We start from the raw sequence: 19641 nt of genomic DNA, 5'->3' as shown, positions 1-19641 counted from the left end.
AGAATATAGCCCAAGTAGTTATGGCTGATGACTGACTTCAAGCCATTTTCAGGGTTCTGTACTCAAAAGATTGACCTATAAAGGCAAGGAATGACAAAATTAAGAGGCTAGGAAAGTATATCACCAGGTTCAGAAGCTGACGGTTGTTTAGAATAAGTCAGAGAGCATATTTTCCATGTAAAGTAACTGTGGCAGTGACAGTCACTATAGAACCTCTAAAGAACTTACACTTGTATGAGAAAGACAGCCTGGACACCTTTCTCATAGACAGTTTGAACTGCCGAAAAACTCCAGCTCAAGTGGCTACTTATATAAATCCCAGCAAAATTTTAAGAAATAAGTAATACCAATATTACACAAAAACTTTCTGAGAATTGAGAAAGAAAAAGCCATATTCATCTCTTTATGGGCCAGCATAATCCGATGCCAAAATTTGAAAATACCATTACTAAAAGTGCAACATGAATATAGATGTAAAAATCCCAGCCAAAATATAAATAAATCTAGCAATAAAATAATTACATACTATAACCAGGTTTTGTTTATGCCAGGAATGCAAGGCTTGTTTAACATTTGAAATGAATTCATGTAATTCATCACATTAAAGGATAAAATAGAAAACCATGTAAGTAAGCCATGAGTTGCAAAAAGCAAAATCATCTGGTAAACCAAGAAGGAAATTTCATTAATCTGATACATGGCAGGAAATATCATTCATACTTTACAGTAAAATATTGAAAGGTTTACAAACCTCTGAGATAAAAACAGGACTAGGATGACTGCTGTCACCACCTCTATTCACATTGTACTGTAAGTCCTAGCCAGAGCAATACAGAAAGGAAAATAAATCAAAGTTATATAGATTAGAAAAAAAGGGAATGGAAAGAAATGTTTATGTATGTACAACATTTAAATACTTTACAGATAAATTATTAGAATTACTAATAGATTTTAGCAAGATTGCTGAATACGAAGTCAATGTAAAAATACATTTCCATATACTGAAAAAATAGAAACTAAAATTGTATAAAGATTCCATTTATAATAAAATAAAAATAATAACAAATCTAGGACTATACCTAATAAAAGGTAATCAAGACCTCTACACAGAAAACTATAAAACTTAAGAGAAATTAAAGAACCTAAATCATGGAATGTAAAATTCAATAATAGCACAAAGATGTCAGGTTTTCACAAAATGATCTATAGAATTACCACAATGCCAAGATAAATTTTAGCATGTTTTTTTCCCTGGAAGTTTAAAACTGGTTCTAAAATTTATAGAGAAATGCAAAGGACCACAGTTAGCTATGACAGTACTAAAAAAAACAGAATAGAAGACTTGCTCTATTGGAAAACAAGACTTATTAATAAAGATAGATTGGTTATGGCAGTGTTTCTATTGGCATAGGAGAGATAGACAAAAAGACCAATGCACAGAAGAAAGAGTGCAGAAAGAGATCCAGGCATTTATAGCCAAATTGGTTCTGCAGAGCAATAGAGGAAATGACAGGTTTTCCCCCCAATAAATACTACAAAGTCAATTGAAAGATTATATAGAAAACTGAAATTTGACTCTTCTTTCCTACTACACACAAAGATTCAAAAGGTATTATAGGAGAATATCTTCATTACACTTGTGTTAAGAAAATATTTTTCAACAATACTCAAAAAGTATTAAACATAAAGAAAAACATTAAGAACTTCTTGGAAAAAAGGGCATCATTAAGAGGGTGAAATGGCAGGACAAGGAAGAGATATTTAGATTAAATATATCTGACAATGGACTTATTCATATGCAGAGTGTAAAAAGAGTCTCATGTATCATCAATAAGGAAATCACAAATAACAGAAAAAACGCAGAAGAAATTTGAGTATGTTGCAAAGAAAGATATATAAATAACACATATTTTCATATATATATAAGAAGATACACAACCCCATTAGTAATGTTGGTAGGGTTTGCAAAGATACTGGGTAGCAGGAACTCTCATACATTGTTGTTAAGAGGGTAAATTGTTGAATCTACTTTATAAAATTGGTAGCATTATTTACTCCATTTTAGCATACATAGGTTGGCACACCCTACAACCCAAAAGTTTCATTTCTGGGTATATACCCAATGAGAGGCAAGCACATATGTTTCAAAAGACAGTAGCATTATTTGTGATGGCAATATTATATTTGTAATATCCCCAAACTACAATAAAATATATCCATCAGAGTAAATTGAATAAATAAATTGTAACATATCCATTTGAATTCTACAGCAATTAAAGTGAAAGACTACATTTATATGTACAATATATATGAAAAAAGCCAAACATCTATCAAAAACAAGCAAAACTGGTAGAAAGTCAGATCTGGGGAGAGGAAAGAGTAGCAATAATTGGCAGAAGCATGAGGCAGCTGCTTGTAACATACTATTTCTTGACATAGTTGTGGTTATGTGGGATTGTTCACTTTGTGATAATTCATTGAAGTGTACAATTATGTACATTTTTATTTATGAATGTTTCACTTGAATAAAAAAGCAAAATATAAGATTTTTGCAAATTGAGTAATTTTATTTCTAGAAATTTATCCGATAATTATACTCCATATTTTAGTGCAAGTAACTTATGAAGGATATTCATTGTTGTATTGTTAATAGCAAAAGACTAGAAGCAACTTATTGTCCATTAACAAAATTCTAGGTAAATAAATCAGATTACACATAAATACTGTGGAGTTATTTTAAAAAATTCATATCCTATGAATTTACATAGAATAATTACCAAAATATCTAATAAAGTTAAAAAAAAATCAAAGTACAGAATATTATACTATGCAATATTGTTTACCTGTAATATGCTATAAACATCCAGAGTACATTTTTTAAATTTCTACAAATTGATAAGAAAAAAAATTACCCAATTACAAAATAAGCAAACTATATAAACAGGCAATTCAGAAAAGAAATACAAATGGCCACTAAATATGAAAGGATTTATAACTTCACTAGTAACAAGTAAAAAAAATTGAGGCAACAGAATAGCAATTTTTATCTGTTATATGAGAGAATTTTTAAAGATTGTTAATATTTTCTGTTAACAATATGAGGAAATGGATTCTTTTCTTATACATTTTATCTTTTAAAATAAAACTAAGTATATCTTTTGACGCTAAAATTCTAATCTTAGTGAAATTTTTACAATTTCTGAAGACTCACTTATGCAGTTTGTAGAAGGATGTTCTTTATTATATATAATAACAAAACATTTGGAACCTATATAAATGTCCATAAATAGGAAGATGCTCTTTTAAAAAACATGTTACTTTTGTACCTTAGAATACAATACAACAGTTAAAGAACACAGACAAGGAAATATGTCTTCGACGTATTTTTGTAAAAATAAGAAAATTATAGAATAATTATATGCTTGTTAAAACATGAGAAAAGGGCAAGAAGGTATAATATCTGTTAATGACAATCATTTTTGAAAGGGGGATTGGCATACAGTGGGCCAATTAAGGGGACTTTCATCTTATATTTATTGTTGAAATTATTTAAGTAAAAATACTTTAATTTTTAAAATTTAAAAAAAAAACTTAAAAAAAAAGAAAACTTTGCTTTGTGCCTCTGAACATACTTTCCTTAGGGACTTGGGAATGTGAGTTGGTGAGAATCATCAGACACTAGAAATGGTTAGGAAACCTTGGACCTATGGTATGTGACCAATGACTTGAAAGTCATTTGAAAGTGTAAATATCAAAATTGATAGAAGCAGCAAGGTAACGGAACAAAATGTGTGGAGAAATAACAGGGTGAGAAATCAAAGTAATTGAAGGAATCTAATGAGAAGACTAAATGTGAATATTTTACTTTTATTCCAAAGATAAAAGCAATTATGTTCTTCTATTATTATGAGCTCTTCTTCCTCCCATAATTTCCAGAGGATACAGAGCCATAAAGTTTTGATGATTAGGCTTAGTGGAAGCTCTGGTTTTATAGTTACTGAGATAATCAAGTGCAGAGCTAAAAAACCTGAATGCTAGAGTCACATTCTTTGGGATTCAAATCTTAATTCTGTTTTCTAGCTGTTGAATCTTAGAAAAGTTACTTAAAATTTCTGTGCTCAATTTCCATATCAGTAAAATGAGATAAAATGTTGAGAGGATTAAATGTATTAATACACAGAAGATGTAACTTTTAGGGGCTCCTGGCTGACTCAGTCAGTAGAGCATACGACTCTTGATCTTAGGGTCATGAGGTCAAGCTCCACATTGAGCATAGAGCTTACTTTAAAAATTAAAATAAAATGTAACTTTTAGGCTCAGGGCCGGATACACATGACATATTCAAATAGAATAATTGAAGAATTTTTAATTAATGGGATCTTATCTAGGATGTAGAAACATGAAATAGTGTAGTATCCAAGGGCTAGAAAGGATAGTGCTTCATTACTACCCATAAAATAATAACTTGAGGACATAATTACATTATTTACTTGAATATAAAGTAAACCAATAATAGAGTGATTTTATCTAACAAATACAAAAAGAATTTATAGATGAGGAGAAAATCAAGATGGCAGAGTAGAAAGATTCTGAGTTTAAGTTCTCCATGGACACACCAAAATTATGATTACATGTAGGACAACTCTCTCTGAGAATAACCACAAGACTAGAAGAATAACTCTTATTACACAATTGAGAATATAAAGGAAAAGCCACATGGAGACAGGAAGGAGGGATAGAGATGCAGACTAGTCAGGACCTATATCCCCAGAATGGCAACCCACAAGTGGCAAGGATATCAAAGGCAGGGGTACTCCCTGAGGAGGTAGGGGTTAAGGCACCACATTAGGCACCTCTACCCTGAGGATCTGCACTGGGAAGATGTGCCCCCATAACATCTGACTTTGAAAATCGGCAGGGTTTAACTCTGGGAGAGCCACAGGGCTATAGGAAAATGAGACTCTGCTCATAAAGAGCCTGTGCACAAACTCATTTGCACCAAAACCCAACAGAGGGGCAGCAGTTTAAAAGGAAACTGGGCCCTACTTGAAGGAGATTTATTGACTAATTTTAGGATATCTGGAGGGTCAGGATCTGTAGCAACTTTCTTCAGGAATAGATGCACTTTTTTCATATTCCTCTACCTAGCTAGCCTGGTACTGGCAGACACCATTTCTGATACGCCCCATCTACCTTGTTAGCATTACTCATCCCATCCTGGCATTCCCCTGTGGGCCCATCCACCAATGCAGCTGCAACAGTCATGGCCAGACCTTCCAGCCAACCATAAGGGAGGCTAGCACCCCCAACAGCATACTCACAGAAGCTGTAGCCAGGCCTCTCAGCCAGCTATGCCAAGGGTCAGCCCACCTACCAGTACACCTGACGCAGCTGCAGCCCAGCCACAACAGAATGAAATACAGAACCCACATAGGGGACACCCCGGAGCACCTGGTTCTGGTGAACAGGTGGGATTGCACTTCTGGGCCACACAGGAAATCTACCTAAGGCCACTCCTTCACAACTGGGAGATATAGCCGATCTACCTAATATGTAGAAACAAACACACAAAGTCAAGCAGAATGAGGAGAGAGAGGAATATGTTCTAAATGAAAGAACAGACAAACCTCAGAGAAAGAACTAAATGAAACTGAGATAAGGAATCTACCTAATAAAAAGTTCAAAATTATGGTCATAAAAATGCTAACCAAACTTGAGGAAAGAACAGATGAACACAGTGAGGACTTCAACAGAAAGATAGAAAATATTAAAAAGAACCAATCAGAACTGAAGAATACAATAACTGAAATGAAAAATATACTCAAGGGAATCAACAGCAGATAAGATGATGCAGAAGTACAAATCAATGATCTAGAAAACAGGGTACTGGAAATCACCCAAGCTGAACATCAAAAAGAAAAAAGAAATTTGGGGCGCGTGGGTGGCTCAGTCGTTAAGCGTCTGCCTTCGGCTCAGGTCATGATCCCAGGGTCCTGGGATCGAGCCCCGCATCGGGCTCCCTGCTCCATGGGAAGCCTGCTTCTCCCTCTCCCGCTCCCCCTGCTTGTGTTCCCTCTCTCGCTGCGTCTCTCTCTGTCAAATAAATAAAATCTTTAAAAAAAAAAAAAAAAGAAAAAAGAAATTTAAATTGAGAATAGTTTAAGTGACCTCTCTGACTTCAAGAGTACTAATATTCATATTATAAGGGCTCCAGAAGAAGAATGAGAGAAAAGGGCAGAAAATTTAATTGAAAAAATCATAGCTGAAAACTTCCCCAACCTGAAGAAGGAAACAGATATTCATTCCAAATATCACAGAGAACCCCAAACTAGAAGAACCCAAAGAGGTCTACACTAAGACATATAATAATAAAAATGTCAAAATTAAAGATAAAGAGAGAATTTTGTTTTTAGGCACAGCTAATTGGGTAAATTTATTAACATTATCTCAGACAGGGTTTACAGGGTAGAAAATAGTTTTTATCTCCAAGGCCAACTGCACCAATTGGTAGCAACTTCCTATGGAGTTTTTTTTTTTTTTATGTTCAATTAGCCAGCATATAGTACATCATTAGTTTTTGATGTAGTGTCCAAAAGCAGCAAGAGAAAAGCAACTAGTTATGTACAAAGGAACCCCCATAAGGTTATGAGGTGATTTTTCAGCAAAAACATTGCAGGCCAGAAGATAGTGGCATGACATATTCAATGAGTGGAAAGGAAAACTACATACAACCAAGAATACTCTATCCAGCAAAGTTTTCATTCAGAATTGAAGGAGAAATAAAGAATTTCCCAGACAAAACTTAAAGGAGTTCATCACCACTGAACTGGCCATACAAGAAATGTTAAAGGGACTTCTTTAAGTAGAAAAGAAAGGGCCATAACTAGAAGTAAAAAATTTTGAAAGAAAAAAACCTCACAGGTAAAAGCAAATATACAGTAAGGGTAGTGGATCAACCACTTACGAAGCTGGTATAAAGGTTAAAAGACAAAGTAGTAACATCAAATGTATCTAATAATTTGTTAAGGGATACACAAAATAAGAAAATACAGAATATGACATATATTAAAATGTGGAGAGGTGAGTACAAGTATAAATCAGCAATTTAATACCAACTGCTACTTACTTGGGGTGTTATACATAAACGTCATGGTTACCACAAAGCAAAATCTACAATAGAAACACAAAAAATAGAGTAATATAAACATAATAAGGTCATCATTCACAGAGAAAGACAGCAAGAGAAGAAGAAAGGAACAAAGATGAACTATAAAAGCAATTAACAAAATGGCAATAAGTACATACCTATCAATAATTACCTTAAATGTAAATCAAATAAATGCTTCAATCAAGAAACCTAGGATGATTGGATGGATATAAAAACAAAACCCTTCTATATGCTGCCTGTAAGAGACTCACTTCAGACTTAAAACACACATAGGCTGAAGGTGAAGGATACAAACTGAAGTAAAACAAAACAAAACAAAAAATGCTGGTGTCACGATACTTATATCAGAAATGAACTTTAAAATAAAGATTGTAATAAAAGACAAAGGGCATTACATAATTTCAAAGGGATCAATCCAACAAGGGGTAAATACCTATGCTATTTGGGACAACATGGATGGACCTAGAGGGTATCATGCTATATGAAGTAAGTTTGAGAAAGACATGACCTGAGCCCAAAGCAGAGGCCCAACCGACCGAGCCACCCAGGCACCCCTCTAGTATTCTTATTTTTAATTAAAGATAAAATAATCATTTTGGTTAGTGTAATACATTCTAATTTCCTATTTTTGTTTCTTGTCAGTGTTGCATTTGAGAACTCTATCATACTTGTACAAGTTTAGAGAGATAAACTTGCTATGATATGTAATTTGTATAATATTGCATTTACTTATAATATTGGGATCAATTCTACTTATGTATGGAAATTTTTCAAAGTACTTTAATAACAAATTTCTGATTTGTTGTTCATAAAAGCCATGAGAAGTAGATAAATCTAGTATTATAATTTTTTTTATAAAGTAAAGAAACTAAGGCCTGGCAAAGTTTGTTAATTTTTTTCAAGTCACCTATAAATGATGGAGATGTAATCTGCTGACTTTTATAACAATACTTTTTTTTAGTTTCCAAAGTCTGTCTTATTGAAAATGTAGAACTCTATGTGAAATAGCAAAACATCTAATATGGTAGAACTTTTTTCTTTTTACTTATAGGAGAGGCTATGTGATAGAGTAGAAAGAACTAGACTGAGAGTAAACTGATGATTTTCATGATGATTTGTTAATCAGATTCAATCTAAGTAATAAAACAACATGGAACTTACATAAAATGAGCAAAACAACAGTCATGCAACTAGTGCTTATTTGGTTTAGGGAGCAAAAAGCACAAATATACAATTGTTCAGTTAGAAAGCATGTTGTAAACTGAGAAAAAATAGTTTGTGTAAGTCTAATGGTTAGGCTGACCAACATGCCTGCTTAGGGACACCTGGATGGCACAGTTGGTTAAGTGACCAACTCTTGGTTTCAGCTCAGGTCATAACCTCAGGGTTGTAAGATCAAGCCCCACATCTGGCTATGCACCGAGAGTGGTCTGGTTGGGATCTCTCTTCCTTCCCCTCTGCCCCTCCTGCTCATGTCCTCTCTCTCTCAGATAAATAAATAAATCTTCAAAATGCCTGCTCAGTAGAGCTGTTTTAATTTCTCAGGACAAATTAATCAAATGGTGTTTGTCTTTTAATAAGTAGGACAAAATAAAGAACAAGAGAGTGAGAAAAATTTTAATTTTTGTGAATGAAAATTGTATCTCTTTATATCTACTAAGGTGTCAAAACCTTAGGTATAGAAAGTTAATTTTATGTAAAATTTTGTGTTAAATATATACTCTCTGTTTAAGAAGAGACATAATTTGGAGCCTAACAATTATAATTTTATTTTAAAAAGGCATCTAATTATTTCACAGACAAAAAAAAAGGCATCTAATTACATACCTAACCATCTATAGCTATTAAAGTGTGCCATTTCTTGATGTATTTCCCCATTGCATAGCAAAAAGATTTTATATGATTCTATTATAAAAACATAAGGCCAAGTTCAAGAGCAGATTGGGTAATCACTACTTACTAATAAAATTAATGCTGAAATATGACTGCAGTGGTCATGGCTACTATACAAGGTTAACCTATCCTATGTAAAGGCATCGTATCCTTCCTGATATTATACCAATCATGATCTAACCTCCCCAACCCTAAGGCATTACTTTCTAATTATCTTATTTTTAATCAAAGATAAAAATAATAATGATTGCTGTGATACATTCTAGTTGCATATTTTTTTTCTCTCAGAGTTGCATTTGGGAACTGCAATGGGTTGGCTGTGGTGGATTTTATACAGAAGACAGTACTGTTAAGCATGGGGACCATTGACCTATATAGATCAAGTGACCTATACCAACGTCAACCACGGTCACCTCGAAAAAACAAGCAGTTCATTGCAGGTAGGAGATAAAATGGTTATGAGCTTGATTAGTTCATCTGTTTTCTTACATTTGGATTTCTTATCTTTCTTCTATGATACGGTTCAAACGCATGGCAATATAAAGTCAACATAATTTATGATATGTGAATAAAAATGGCCAGAAGCATAGTGAGAATCTTGAAAGGGTAAATGAAGTGTTTAAACTTCAATTTGCTGTCAAAGTTAGGAAGCATCTCAAGTTTCTTAGGTCAAATTCCTAAGAAATAACAGAAAACAAGAAGCTATTAAATATAAAAATGCTATGAAAATCAGATTCTGTAGTTGAAAAATTTGTTTGCAATGGTTGTGTGTAACAGGATAATTTTCCGCTAATATATCTGGACTCTTTAAAAATATAATTTTAAGTATTTCACTCTTTTTAATTTTTTAAACTCCATATTCTAGCTGTCACCTTTCCTTGTTGGATGGTGATTTTCTTGGAGGCATTTTCACAAATGCAATAAACATTATTAACATTTTTAAATGCTATGAAAGAGAACATTTTGCTTGACAGGGCCAATAAATTTGTTTAACTATGTATAGTTATTTAAGATATAAACAGAAATAATTTCTATACAATGACAAATTTTGATATGCCAAATTATCCAAAGTTTACTGAAATTTCAGTATTTATCTGATTAGTTGGCTTTGTAAACAGACAAAATTTTGTACATTTTCTGTCCACTGACATACTGTAGTTGACAAAAAATTAGTTGAGCTCAAAGATTTGCAGATGGAAATACATCTATAGTATTATGTGTTTAATTCTATTAGATTTTGTTTTTTTAATCAGTTGATTTTAAAAATTCAGTTGATTATTAAAGCCCTTATTAAATAAACTCATGTAAAGAATGTTTTAAACTAGAAAGATAACATGATAATAGGTATTATTTTCTAAATAACAAATGTGCCAAACATAACATCTGAACGTTATAATAAAAGAAGTTTCCTCCCAGTGATGGGTAGTAAGGAGGGCACGGATTGCATGGAGCCCTGGGTGTTATATGCAAACAATGAATCATGGAACACTACATCAAAAACTAATGATGTAATGTATGGTGATTAACATAACAAAAAAAAACTAATGATGTACTGTATGGTGACTAACATAACATAATAAAAAAAGAAGTTTCCTTTTGGACTAATGAAAAATTGACATGCTGAAATTCTCCCTTTTTGTTAATTTTTTTTTTTTAAATAAACCTCAACCCTTTTCACATTGCTAATTTAGACCCTTTTCAGGAGCACAAAATTTCTCCTTCAGAACTTGGAATCTCTGTTTTTTGTTAGGGATCTCAGCTTTTAGCAATATTTTAGGAATGCTGGAAAGTTCAAATTCTATAGGTTCTGCCTCTACCATTTCCGGCTTTTGAAAGAACGGCAGAATAAGAGAAATTGTGCATGCATTTACCATAAGATACCCTCATGACCGGAAAAGAGAACATTGATTTTTGAAAGTTTATGGACTCTAGGATAGGAAGATATTAGGGGATACAAGGCAACATTTGTATGTGGAAAGCCCAAACTGAATTAGAAAAACTGTGGATCCTATGACAGCATCTAAGTTACTTACTGGATATACACAATGGGATGACAAGGTGTATATTGTGACGAGCATAATAAAACTGTTATTAAACTTCTTGAAACTCAATTATGATTAGAGCTTAGAATTTTGGTGACTTTAAAATCAGGAAAAACTGATGAAATCATAAACTTTGTTCATATTTCGTGTATAAAATCACTACAATGAGTACTCACTTTATGTTATAAAAATAAAATACCAAAAACTAAAATCCTTAAGCTTTCTTGTTAATACTCACGACTAAGGACAACCATTTTGATTTTTATGAGGTAACATACATATTATTTACAAGCGAAATAAGTTTACTATATAAAATGAATGAGAAATATGGCATCTATTCTTATAGGATATTTGATTAAGTAAAATTACTATAGCACTCTCATCATTCATCTATCACCTCTTTCTAATTGATTTGTTTTTTTTAATATCCTTTCTAATTTGACTACCTAAACTTGCTGCAATTTCTTCATCTTGGCTGTTCTAGATTCTGGTATGATATCCCTTCCTTTCACTTTAGACTATTTTTCTCTCTTTCCTCTGCCTGCTGCTGATGCTGATGTTCTGGCATGTTCCAAAGACAACTTTTGCATGCGTGGCCTGTCTAACCTTTATCCTGATTTAACGAAACGGATCCGTACTTCCTATCAGAGTAAGTTCTATAAAGGTTAGGCAAATAGCTTTTTTAAGTCTTAATGCCTGGTTAAACCCATACATCTGTGCTTAGTAATGTGTTTTTAAAAACACATTCAGCATGCATGCAAATTTTTGTTTTGTTATGGAAGTGCAATCTGATAATTTTAATAATTATATAAATACTTCAAATAGCTAATGTCATATACCCATTTATTCACACCCATTATATTTCAAACCTTGCAGACCACATTCTCTTAGTTCAAGAGTCCCTGTCTTTTGTTTTGAGGAGGAAGAGCCATGGTGTCTTTATAAATAGTAAACCTGACATTCCAGTATCAATAACAATTGATTGCTTTCTTGTTTTGGAAACCTTGTGCCTTTGGCCATTTTATAAAAGTATTCTAACAAGGGCTACAATATTTTCTTTTTCTAAATAATTAGATTTCCTAGAGTTAGATAAGTATTCCTAACTTCTGATGCTTTTTATTAAAATAGAATACACAAACACATGTTTCTATAGTGATTTTAGGTACCAAACACTATGAAATGGGGAATTAAAGTCACAAACTAAAGAGTCAATAGTATTAACATTTACCATGGTGGAAAATGCAAATTTTAAGATGGTGGAGTAATCAATTCTATAAACTAGTGCAGAAAGAATGGAGAATGAGGGTATGATGCAGGTGCGGATGATATTAGTGATACTAGGAGTGAACATTCATTGACAAGAAGACATTTACAATATACTAATCAATGTTATGTTTTTAAAAAGCAGGTTGCTTAACAATATATATGATGGCTTCATATTTGTATAAAATCCATACACACACACACAAATGCTGTTTGTATCTTGAATTTCTTCAGACTTCACCTCACACGTTTGCAGATGATTAATGGGATCACATCACTTATAATAACCTAAAACATTGTCTTCCTGTAGCTAAATATACTCAATCCCTGTGAAATCCATAAAATTTTTCTGGGAATGCCCTTATTTTTCATCAGCAGCATCCTCTAATTTTCTACTCTAGCAGAACACCCCCTTTTTGGATGCTTTTCACTGTCTCAGCTCCTGGTGAATTATGATAGAACATTGATATCTATGTTGACTTCTGCTTCTCCTAAAACAGAAACCTATTCGGTATTATGATAATATTTCTTAACACCTGAAAATTATATGAAATTTCAGTTTCCATAAATAAAACTTTATTGGAGCACAGCCACACTCACCTTTTACATGCTGCCTACGGCTGCATCCACACTACAATGGCAGGGTTGAACAGAAACCATATGGCCCATGATACTCAAAATACTTACTATATTGCTCTTTACATAAAAAATTAGCTGACTTCTACCCTAATTCTATTCTTTCATACCCATTTCCTGCCACATAAAAATTTTCAGCTAAAACTTTTTCTGTAAATAGTCTCCAGGTGGCTTAACACACATACTCAAGCTTCTGAATCCCAGTTTAGACTTCTCAGGGTTGGATGCCCCCAACATTGTGTGTGTGTGTGTGTGTGTGTGAGAGAGAGAGAGAGAGAGAGAGAGAAAGAGAAAATGTATCCATCTATACAAATAGAAAAAGTTTCCAAACATGAGATTGTGGATTTTACCAAGTTCTTCTTTTAGTTTTATGTATTTTCTGATATTTCTATAATAAACATGTAATGCTTTTATAGTAAGAAGGGAAATTGTATCCTGAAGATAAGAGCAGGAGCAGTCTCTTAATCAGAATTCTACAGTATCAACCATGATATAAAGGTTAAAGAAGTTCTGAGACATGCTCACTTACTTCTAACCCTTCAATAATCTTATGTTGCCTTCAGATTTAAAAAGCAAAGATTTTAAACATTCAGGGTACTCTAAAATATAATTCCTATCTACATTTCCAAATGAATTTTCTACTACTCTTCTATAAAAACACTCCCCTTAAGCCAAGTATACATATCTTGCTACCCTTATAATTTATTCATATCATCCCCTCTCTGGAAATGCCCTGCTCAAATTTTACTTCCTATTGTAAACCTTTCCTGCTGCCATCAGAGCCCCATTGTGCCAGTTTCTTTATTTAAATGCCTATAGTGTATAAGCTTGTACGGGAAGTATGTGAACCAGTTAGTACTTAGCATAAATTCATTTGTATGTTTACTTATTTTTATGCATATGCTCTACCTTTCCAAATGCATGGCAAGAACCTGAAGCATAGATCTCAAATTCTTTATACTCTCTACACCTAGCACAAATATGTGCTCAGTAATTAAATGATGATGGTTAGGATAGAGCATATAGCTGGCTCTTTTTGCTCATATGAACAGCCAGAGGGTTTTTCAAATTTGATAAATGAAAGCAGAAATAGCTTCTGTAGTTACGGGGTTCACTGGGATTCTGCAAAACAAATCATAGTTTCTTCTAAACAAAGATCTGAAGTGTCAAGACAGAAGTAAAATCAAGTCCTTAGAAGACTATCAAAAGATTCTCTATGTGTCCACCAGTGAGCTCCCTAGGAGTTCAGACAAGCCATGAGATTCAAAATCAAATTTCTTTAAAGTCTTCTCTTGGTAATCAATATGCTATATTTTGATAAGGGACTGATTAACTGGAATGTGTTTTAAAAATAAATTTTATGAAAATTTGCTTTTAATTTATTTAATCACATAACCTGATTACATCTTTATAATTCCATTTTATTATAATAGAGACTATTTGGCCTTTTCATGAATTGTTTTCTAATTTTCAGGAAAGCATATTTGCATTATCTCTATTTGGGGAACCTTAACCCACTTCCTTTAAGTGTCTTTTCTATTCTGGGATTGTGCTCAGCAATTTGACTCAGTGTTACATTATTTAATGATCATTGTAACCCTTTAAGGCAAACAGATAACTGTAGTTTCCTCTACAGATGAAAAAAAATGAAGTCAAAAGATATTAATTTCCCAAAGTTACAATTAGTGGGAATTATACTTACACCTATTTGATACAAAACAGACTTCATATGCTTTCCACTGTATTATTGAGTGTCTCTAAATATCTGAAAGTTTTAGGGTCATTGGAAACCAATTGCATTATACTATAATCAGGAACCACTTTTTTTTCCAGTTTTTATCCACAATCAATAAAATAATATATTCAAAAATGAAACAATTTAAAATTATTTCTCACAATTGAGACTAGACAGGTGCTCTCTGAAATCCGGCTTTTATATTTTATTATATCAATTTTGCTCTCAAAGTGATATCACATTCTATTTTGAATTTTATACTTTTCATTTCTGGAGAAACACCTCAATTTCAATCTTTTCCTGGGCTCTTTCACTGATCATTTTTTATTGTAGTTTAGGTTCCAAGGAACTCCCTCCGCTAAAACTTTATTCCATCTGCAAATCTTTCACATCATAGAATAATAAAACTCTATAGCTCAAAGGAAACCTCTGTATTTGACAGATTATGATTTGTGGAACCAGTGAAATGATTTGGAAAGAGCAGCAGGCAAGTTCTACTTATTAACTACTTATTACATCTGAAATCTTTGGCAAGTCACTTAACTTCTCTGAGTTTCTTTTTTCTCATATATAAAGTAAAAAATCATAATCCCTACCTCCCTTAGAGACTTATGGAATTTTTCTTGGTTAATGTTTATAAAAACATTTCTATAAATAGTAGACATTATTATTATAATAAAAGACAAAACCAAAAAGACACAGAGAGGTTAGATAAGTTTTCCAGAATCACAACCAGTCTATGGTATGACTAACACCCAGTCAGCTGCCTCATAGTCTAGTGTTTTTTCTACTTGTGAAAATGACAGAAATTTTGCTAGTTAGAGAATAGTAGTATCCTGTTTGAACAAAAAGGAGTTTTGAAAAGTGGGCTTAATGTAGAACATGTCAGACAGACTTGCTTGTGCATCAATTTCTAGTTATGTAATGGGAGATCCTTTAGAAAGCCTCAAGTCTATCTATAGATATTTTCCTGCTTTCACTGCGTGGGTTTTTTTTTCAGAGTGTAGGGAATGGTAACAGATACCTGCAACACAAATAGAAGCATAAAAAAAAATTCAGAAGAGGGGATGATAAGAATAAGAAAGAACTAGCAAAGAGAGGCAAATAAATATAAAAAATGAATTGGAGAACATCAAAAATGGAGGAGTAAAAGAATAAGAAAAGAAGGAATGCCTCAAGGAACAAAAATGAGCAAAAATTATAGTAAATAATAAATGGGAAAAATTCATTCATTCAAAAAAATATTAAGCATCTTCTGTGTCTAACATTTTTCCAGGCACTAGATATACAGTGATAAGTAAAATAATTATGATCTCTTTCCTCAATTTATAATAGAAAACATATAAAGAATCCATAGATGTACTGTTACAGTTGAAAAAAGATAGCAATGCTATCAAGGAGAAAAGTGAGATGAGGGGGAAAATGGGACCTATTTTTGAGAGTGTTATGACAGAAGGGCCTATCTGAGGAGGAAACATTTAAGTGAAGCTTTGTGATAAGAAGAAAACAGGCAATGCTTTGGACTTACACTTCAGACCTCCATAGAGAAACAGGCCAGATTAACATCTAGCCTGAAATAAACAAACAACAAAACAGATATAATAAATGAAACTATGGTTTTTTTAAGACACAGAACATCAGGCAATGAAATATAGTAATCTCTGACAAATGGGAAACAAAAGAAGTGAACCTTAAAACCACACGTTTACTGCCCTGAGAGTTTCTAGACTGCAGCAAAGGAGGAGGGGAAACCCAAGAGGAAACCTGTTGACTCCCAGAGTTGATGAGATGGAGATGAGAAACCAGGAAAATGAAAGCAGCTACAGTTTACAAAGAGGATCCCAGAGATCTACAGAATTTCCTCCTTAACAAAGTACTGATCAACACATACTTATGATGAACTAACCAGGTAAAGAGCCATCTGAAGGGATTAAAGGAAACAGTGCCCAGCACTCAAAGGAAATAAAAATAATGCCTATTCCCCACAGCCAGACTAGAAAAATCTTCTAATTCACATCCACTTCTAGTTAACATTGTACTAGAGATTCTAGCCAGTGTACTCAGGCAAGAAAAAAAGTTATCTAGATTGGAAAATAAGTTAAATCATCTTTTTTCATAGATGAAATTATCATCTATAAAAAAAATTTAAAGAAAGCTACTAGAACTAATAAGTGAGTTTAACGAAGTGCAGGATATATGGTCAATGTACGAAAATCAATTTTATTTCTATTTACCCACAACAACCTGAAATTGAAATTTGAAAATATCATTTATAATGGCATCAAAAATATGAGACACTTAGCCATAACAAGACAACAAATATCAAAGACCTATACATTGAAAACCAGAAAACATTGCTGAGAGAAGTTAAAGAATACCCCCCCAAAATGAAGAATTACACCATGTTCATGTTTCAGAAGACTCGATATTAAGATGTTGCCTCTCTCCAAATTGATCTGTAATTCAATACAATTCCAATAAAAATTGAGGAGACTTTTTTTTAAAGATTTTATCCACTTATTTTACAGAGAGGGAGAGAGCACAAGCAGGGGGAGTGGCAGGCAGAGGGAGAAGCAGGCTCCGCACCGAGCAAGGAGCCCAATGCAGGACTTGATCCCAGGACCCTGGGATCATGACCTGAGCTGAAGGCAGATGTCCAACCAACTGAGCCAACCAGGTGCCCAAGGAGACTTTTAATAGAAATTGACAAACTGTTTCTAAAGTCCATACAGAAATGCAAAAGATTTAGAGCCAAAACAGCTTTTGAAAAAAGAACAATGTTGGAAGACCAATACTACCTGGTTTCAAGACTAAAAAAAAAAAGAAAATTAGTGTTATTGAATAGTTTAGTGTTGGTCCAAACACAATAGATCAATGAAATTTAATAGAAACTTCAGAAATACACCCACACATATATGAACAGCTGATTTTTGACAAAGGTGCAAAGGCAATTAAGTAGAGAAAGGATAGTCTTTCCTACAAATGGTATTTAAACAATTGGATATCCTGTGTAAAAAAATTAACTTTGATCCATACACTGTGGTAAATTTTTTTAAATTAACTTATAAATAGATAATGAGCCTTAATATAAAATCAAAAATTATAAATTTAGAAAAAAAAGATTTTTGTGACACTGAGTTACATAAAAGTTTTTAAATAACATACTAATAACATGCTTCATACAAGAACATATGACTACATTGGACTTCTTTAAAAGTAAAAATTTCTACTCTTCAAATGACACTGTTATGAGAATGAAAAGTTAAGCCACAAACTAGAAGAAAATACTTGCAAAGTATATATCCTATAAGGGATTTGTATATAGAATAGAATATATTATTAAAGTTCTAAAAGCTCAATAATAAAGCAAACACCCCAATAAAAATATGGGTAAAAATTTGAATAAGTAGTTCACAAGAGAAGATATACTGATAATAAACATACGAACAGTGAAGGAAATAACAAAACTAAAAGGCAACCTTCAGAATGGGAGAAGATATTTGCAAATGACATTTCTGATAAAGGGTTAGTATCCAAAATCTATAAAGAACTTATAAAATTCAACACCCCAAAAAACAAATAATCTATTTTAAAAATGGGCAGAAGACATGAATAGACATTTTTCCAAAGAAGATATCCAGATGGCTAACAGACACATGAAAAGATATTCAACATCACTCATCATCAGGGAACTACCAGTCAAAACTAAACTCTAGAGATATCACCTCACACCTGTCAAAATGGCTAAAATTAACAACACAGGAAACAGGTGTTGGTGAGGATATAGAGAAAGGGGAAGCCTCTTACAGTGCTTGTGGGAATACAAACTGATGCAGCCACTGTGGAAAACAGTATGGAGGTTCCTCAAAAAGTTAAAAATAGAACTACCCTATGATCCAGCAATTGCATTACTAGAGATTTACCCAAAGAATACAAAAATACTGATTCAAAGGGATACATGCGCCCTGATGTTTATAACATCAACAATAGCCAAATTATGGAAAGAGCCCAAATGTCCATCAACTGATGAATAGATAAAGAAAATGTGGTATATATACACAATGGAATATTACTCAGCCATCAAAAAGAATGAAATCTTACCATTTGCAATGATGTGGATGGAGCTAGAGTGTACTATGCTAAGGGGGAAATAAGAGAAAAACAAATGCCATATGATTTCACTCATATGTTGAATTTAAGAAACAAAATTTAAGAAACAAAACAGATGAACATATACTTAAAAAAATAGAGAGAGAGAGGCAAACCATAAAACAGACTCTTTAGAGAACAGAGTTACTGGGGGGGGGGTTGGGAGGGAGGATAGGTTAAATGGGTGATGGGTCAAGGAGAGCACTTGTGATGAGCACTGAGTGTTGTATGTAAGTGATGAATCACTAAATTCTACACCTGAAACTAATATTATACTGTATGTTAACTAACTGGAATTTAAATAAAAACTTGAAAAACAAAGGGAAACATTTAGAAAATCAAATCTAGCTAAATATCAAAAATGATTGAATAGAGAATATTCCAGAAATATAATGATGGTCCTTTTTTATAATTCAATCGACAAATTAAAGAAGTAAACAATAAAAAATAAGCATATGAAAAGATACTCAACATTCATCATTAGGAAAATCAAATTAAAACTTCGAGATATCATTATACATCTGTTAGAGTGGCTAAAATTTAAAAAGATTGATCATATCAAGTATTGGCAAGAATGTGGAAGAAATAGAACTCTCCCACCCTACTGGTAAGAATGGACAATGGAAGACCAGTTGGCAGGTTCTTAAAGATTTAAACATACACTTATAATATGATGTCATCATTTTATATTTAGTTATTTACCCCAGGAAAGCTTGTACCAATACAAAGACGTTCATAGCAATCAAACACTGAAA

The 19641-nt window shown here is 32.9% G+C and overlaps 1 protein-coding gene across 1 annotated transcript in view; it reads left to right on the top strand.

Annotated features, from left to right (window-relative positions):
- STXBP5L (syntaxin binding protein 5L) overlaps positions 1 to 19641 on the top strand; it is a 341807-nt gene that overhangs the window by 240439 nt on the left and 81727 nt on the right. Inside the window, exons 19-20 of the mRNA XM_081815272.1 lie at positions 9350 to 9501; positions 11681 to 11752. Of these exons, the coding sequence (XP_081671398.1) occupies positions 9350 to 9501; positions 11681 to 11752 (224 nt within the window). The remainder of the gene's footprint in view (positions 1 to 9349; positions 9502 to 11680; positions 11753 to 19641) is intronic.

The sequence above is a fragment of the Leptonychotes weddellii genome, chromosome 1, assembly GCF_054177405.1.
Source record: "Leptonychotes weddellii isolate Sample4059 chromosome 1, ASM5417740v2, whole genome shotgun sequence".
Taxonomy (NCBI): Eukaryota; Metazoa; Chordata; class Mammalia; order Carnivora; family Phocidae; genus Leptonychotes; species Leptonychotes weddellii.
Note: the sequence above shows the minus strand (reverse complement) of the source record. Positions and strands in the feature narration are given on the sequence as shown.